The sequence below is a fragment of the Aristolochia californica genome, unplaced genomic scaffold (genome assembly GCF_029961685.1).
Source record: "Aristolochia californica isolate CCGP_79_NKW_82.1479 unplaced genomic scaffold, dmAriCali1.0.hap1 SCAF_8, whole genome shotgun sequence".
NCBI lineage: Eukaryota > Viridiplantae > Streptophyta > Magnoliopsida > Piperales > Aristolochiaceae > Aristolochia > Aristolochia californica.
Genome location: NW_027182279.1, coordinates 37,328,993 through 37,334,998, shown reverse-complemented (window position 1 = coordinate 37,334,998; position 6,006 = coordinate 37,328,993). Strand labels below are relative to the sequence as shown.

The window sequence follows — 6,006 nt, the reverse complement described above, 5'->3', positions numbered from 1 at the left end:
TTAGCAAAACTATGCAAATACCCCTTCAAATCCATTTGCGAGAATGATCAATAGGATTTCAAATTAAAATTGCAATAGTTCTAGCAATGATAATGCTAAGAAAATATGAATATTAAAGTAATGGCACAAAAATATTTAGTTTTTTGAGGGTATGCTTTTTCGAAAGCCCAAATTCAATCTCCAAATTTGATTTCAAAGTGTAAGAGTGTTTCTAAAAGCCTAAGCAATCTAGAGAATAGGTTTTGGGCAACAATAACTTAAATAAATGAGCTCTTAATGTTCAAAAATCAAGTTGTTGAACTCAGAACACTTTGTCCTTTTGTGAAATTCAATGCAATCTTGACTAAAAATTGCTAGAGAATATTTATAATTTTCATCTCGAGCTACTAATAACATAAAAAGGTCACTCACAAATTTTGAAAACCGATCTTGACTGAATTAAAAGCCTGAATAACTTTCCACAACTTATTTGGGTCGCATTGTTTGAACATATTTTAGGTCATCTAAAGGGTCTTTATAATCATTTTTTTTCTCTTTCTTTAGTTGTTCAACTTCTTTTATTCGAACGTTTGGCCAACTGACCTTCACAATGGCTCTTCTATCTCCTTGCCATTCAAACAAATACTCGTTGATCGAATGACGTTCTTGGCAGTGCCTTGTTTCCTTCCTTTATCTTATAGCCTCTTCTATGCCGACAATGTGAATGTTTTGGATGAATAGATCCTAATCGACATCTTTCTCTCTCCAAGTAGTCTAGACGGTTACATGTTGTTCAAACAGTCTTCTTGGTAGAGTAACACTTCTTTCTTCTTCTGGCCACCTCTATGATGGTCGTTCGGATGTTCTAGTGAAAATAATGGAGCATAACGTCTTCTCTCTCTTGATCAATTAGACAATTAAAGGTGCTTTCAGACATTTTGCCTTTGGACTTGGCCAACTATTTAGCATTTCTATATAGGGCATTCAGATAGTTCCTAGCTGAATGAATGACTGGATTACTAGAACTTGATTTGAGGCTTTTCACTTATTAGGGATCTTGAGATCACTAACATCTTTTCTATATAGAAAAGCCAACTATAACTTAGATCAACTTAATATGAAAGGAAGAATTCTAACGAGTCTTAGTTTTTGTATCATGTATCCATGCCCTTCAGTGCTCCAACTTTTTCCATAACATTAAGAAAAAAAAAACATAGGTCTCCTTAGCTCTGATGCAATACTAGTCTCAATAAAAAACTTAGATGGATTTAGAAAAGAAAAAGTAGAAACTAAATTGGTTTTTTTATCACTATGGGTATTTGAAACAACTTAAGAATGATAAATATCAATGTTTAACAACTCATTTACAATTTAGAAGGACAATCCTCAAATCCTCATCATAGAGGGCTGATCCAATACGAAAAACCATTTGGTGCGAAACATACGAAATGCTATGTCAACCGTCCGATCATGATCAATGACTATCTCAGTCGTCCGATCATCACATGTTTCACACCAAATAATTTTTCATATTGGATCAGTCGTGCCTCTTCATATGTTCTTTGGGGTGGTTTTAATAAATCGTAGCTACAATATTTTCATATAATTGAATTTATTGAGCTTTTTGCTGTCATTTTAAAGTTCCCTAGGACATATCTCTTCCTATATTGGGAATTTACTCCAACTATGGTACATGAATTCAGATAAGCAAATTGACAAGCAACTAAAAGACACGACTGAATCCCAAGGAAAAACAGTGACAGAGCAAAGGGGAGCTGCCCTTTCATTTATGAGTGACCCCTACCACAACCTCTCTCCTCGCTTCTCCTTCCTAATTTGCCCAGTTAGGGTCTGTCTTCATTTATCAGACGTACAGAAACAGGAAAAAAGTGTCTGTTTCACTGTATATATCTTGTCGTAGAAAAGCACCAAAGCAGAAGAGTAAGATGAACTAAGGAGAAGCAGTAAAAACCTACAGATGGGTTTCATTCACAGTAGCTTCTATCATAAGTAGGAAGATTAAAGAATGAGTTGTTACTGTACAAACTGATACGAGTAGATTAGAGTCATGAGTCATCGCACTACAGAAGCCAAGATGAGAAACTGAGCTTCTTTTCTCAAACATGGGACCGAGGAAGAGCATAGAGATTGTGACAGCCATGTTTCTTGTAAGCTTCCCTTGAGAGGACATGGAAGCACAGGCGGTCTATGAATACGACTGCCCCCCTTGAACCCTTTCATCACCTCCAAAGGCTACTTTCGTGAGGATAAAAAACTTCTTCCCAGCTCCATAGAACTGCTTACCAAGTAAAGACAAGTGCACCCAAAATGAGAACAAGTTCATTTAACCATTTGAAAGCCTCCTCCTGCTTGTCATCTCTTCTCCAGACTCTTTCAAATTTAATTTTTTTTTTTTTTATTAATCAAGGGTCAAGCCATGCATGCAATGTAAGTATTTACTGTTTTTCACGGATAACCTTATTTCTTTAAGAGATCTTCCATCACCATATCCCTCCACAGGAGAGAATGAAGAACACCTCTCCGTTAGCTGTTACCTGTTACTGTGACAGTCTCAGTGTGAAAGGATCAGGCAATCATTTAGGGCACTGACTTTCTCATGTTTTTGGTAGATGCAGCTATCAAAAAACACCCTCATCTCTAATCACTGGAATCTAAACGTTTTTGTTTTACGTGGGCCCACCTGCCTACCTTGATGATATGGAATGCCACCTCACTGGTGAGTCACTTTTCTATGGATAGGTGGGCCCCACCTTCTCGTGGGTAAATCAAAGTGTGAGCCACCCCACATGACTTTTCTCTTCCATCAGCTTTCGTGGGCAGAAATCCATGGTCACTGTGGAAGAAGACTGAGAGAGGAGCGAAGTCTTTTTGGGATTTGGTTTGCCTAAACGGTCTCCCACCTACCAATCAGAAGGGCAGTCCACCGCAATAAAGAAATAGGCAACTTGGTACCTCATCAAAAGAGAAGAACAAGGGCTTTCCGAGCAAGTTCTTTTTGATTTTTGAGTGGCTTATTCTTCAGTTTAAAACCATGAGAAATCCAAAGATGGAATTGGTATTTACAGCTGACTGGAATTGATTTTTACAAACGAAGAAAGAAATGGGTGGGTAAGAATTGATAATAAGATTCTTACTGTAGCATCATCTTCCTAATGGATCAAAGAAGGATAAGAGCGTCCTGAGAAATCCAAAGATAGAATTGGTATTTACAGCAGACTGATATTGATTTTTACAAACGAAGAAAGAAATGGATGGGTAAGAATTGATATTCTTACTCTAACATCGTCTTCCTAATGGATCAAAGAAGGATAAGAGCGTCCTGATCATCTGGAGCTAATTAACAAAACAAAACCCAGACAGAAAGAAGAGAGAGAAAAAGAGAGTTAAAAGTGAGAATCGTAGCAAAATTTTGATTGAATCGCTGAGAATCTTCAAATTTTCACCATGGGGTGGGCGTGCCGGATGAGCTGAGAAGCTCCTCCAAATAATCCACACCCAAATCTTCCAACTCCACCACATTCTCTAACCTGACGTCCCTCCTCTTGCTCTTCTTACTCGAGGACTTGCGTCTGATGGAGTGGCGCCGCTTGAGCGCCACCACGGGTGAGCAACCTTCCTCCGGGCATATGAGGTCTTCCAGCGAGTCCCGCACTCTGTCCACCGGGAAGTTGAGCACGGCCATGGACCCCCGCATGGAAAAGGCTGCTTGGTCGTACGCCAGCGCCGCCGCCTCCGCGCTGTCGAACGTCCCCAACCACACCCGGATCCCATGACGAGTCGAGTCGCGGATCTCGGCCGCGAATTTCCCCCACGGCCGGCGCCGGACGCCTCTGTAACTCTTCTCCTTCTTCTCCACCAGGGTTGGCGTAGGCTGTTCAACCTTGGAGTTCACCTCCTCTTCCTTCACCCGTGTCAACGTCGAGGGGCGGTCCAAGGTCGTTGTCTCGGAGGACTCCCCACCCGCTGCAGCGCCTGCCGCCTGGGAGAGAACGTCGAGCAGAATCATATCTTGGGAGTCGTTCTCGTTGAAGGGGAGCTGCAGCAGCTGCCCCTCATTGAAGTAGAGCCCTCCTTCGGAGAGAAAAGACTCTGTGGACCCGCACGGCGACGCCGGCGAGAAGTCGGAGCAGGATGATCGAAACAGAGAACCCATTAGAGAAGGACAGATTTTTAGAACAGGGTGCCGGACAATTCCTGGATGGCGTGCTTTAAAGTGGCTACTGCCGCCACAGATTTCTGTGAGACTCAAATTCCTTTAATGCCCGAATCAGGAGGGGGGAGGGAGATAACAGAGGGGTTACAAGTGGCACCAGGGGCATTGCAGAAGATGGGCAAAGGAGGATGTTCTCGGGGATGTGAAGAGCCCCATTTGCAGGGACCTTAATCGCACGTGGGTCAACGAGCATGGCGGCCGGGTCAGGTTGGGCATTTCTCTATGTCAGATCCGACGTCATTTCTTCTTTCCCTGTCTTCTTCCGCATCCAATTTTATTATTTTCTCATAATATTTCTATATCATGAAAAATTATGGACAAAAGCCATTTCGATTCAAAGAGAATTTACAAAGACTGAGCTCGAAACGAGGAAGCTTCAAATAAAGTATCCAGGAATATGGAAGAATTCTTGGAGCGATTTCTACGAGTTCATCGGGTTCCCCTGCATTTGGACCATTAACGTCGCAGGCTGATGCCTTCTTTCTCCTCTCTTTTGACAATTATCGCAGCTTGTCTCTACTAATCCAAATTTTCGAAGATAATGACCCTGTAGAGATTGGGGCTCTGTGTTTCCACTTTTGGGATCCATTTCTGTGTTTTGCAATGCATTTGGACCATTAACGTCGCAGGCTGATGCCTTCTTTCTTCTCTGTTTTGACAATTATCGCAGCTCTTCTCTACTAATTCAAATATTCGAAGATAATGACGCTGCTTCCGCTTCTGGGATCCATTTCTGTGTTTTGCAAAAGAGTTAGGCATCCGAATGTCCGGTCTTCGTTTCGGAGAATTCTTAGATGGTGAACTGAACTCGCTGGAGATTAGTAATTGCTTGTCCAAATTCATCACAACTCGTTGAAATTTGTCGCTAACATGGTCTAATTTTTTGTCTTTGTAAATCCTTTTTAAATTATATGGCGGATTCTTGATTTTGACACCAGTCTCTGAAATCTGATATGTGTCAATTCTGAAATTTACCATGATAATGCTAATAAAAGATGGATATTATTCATGACATGTCTGTTGCTATCTTAACAGGAGAGGAGGGAGAGGAAGGAGTCTGACAGGACTTTTGCTATATTAATGGGGGCACTGTGAATATAATGTAACAATCGGATTGCAACACGTCGCAATAATTGACCGGAGCAGGCGAGTCCGAGGTTGGGTGAGCAGATTCAGAGCATCCGCCGTCCCTATCGTTCTTGGACGGGTGACGAGCGACGGACCACTCGAAGCTTCAAGTTGCGATCATCCACGGAAAATGTCGCATTCAGTTTGGCAGTTCCCCGGCCGTCGTCGGTGATCGAAATTCGCAGAGACAGCTATGTTTTTCCCATTTCCGATTTCCAATTTTCCAAACTCCATTTTTGGTAAGAGGATTCAGGTATGAAAAGGCTTCATTTACATACAAAAACTTCCCCTTCCATCTCTTCAATCGGTGGGAAACGACCCCCCTGTCCTCTTCTCCATGGTGAAGGGGAAAGAGTTAGATTCCTTCAACGAGTTTAATCTAATAAGACGACTGTAATTTCTGAATACAACAATCCCACTGTTAATTATCATTTTCTCATCTATCTATAAACTAAAGCAACGATCACTGAGATAGCAGCGCCTCCCTCTCCTCCCTCTCCTCCTTCCCCCTATATGAAAATTGAAATTTGAGAAGAAAACGGGATAGAAGCAAAAACTCGGAAAAGCCTCTATTTCATACAGAGATTTTAGAAAGAAAACTTCAAATGATGATCGGAAAGGAAATTTCAAAGATAGATGCTGATGATAATGGAGAGTCGCTATTC

The 6,006-nt window shown here is 41.6% G+C and overlaps 1 protein-coding gene across 1 annotated transcript; it reads right to left on the bottom strand.

The window, feature by feature from the left end:
• Window positions 1-3,401: 3,401 nt before the first annotated feature.
• On the bottom strand, window positions 3,402-4,406 carry LOC137938449 (ethylene-response factor C3-like). The gene is made up of 2 exons (XM_068783409.1): window positions 4,291-4,406; window positions 3,402-4,220 (listed from the first exon to the last, which is right to left on the bottom strand). The coding sequence occupies exons 1-2, from the start codon at window positions 4,404-4,406 to the stop codon at window positions 3,440-3,442; spliced, it is 897 nt and encodes a 298-aa protein (XP_068639510.1). The 3' UTR covers window positions 3,402-3,439.
• Window positions 4,407-6,006: the final 1,600 nt, after the last annotated feature.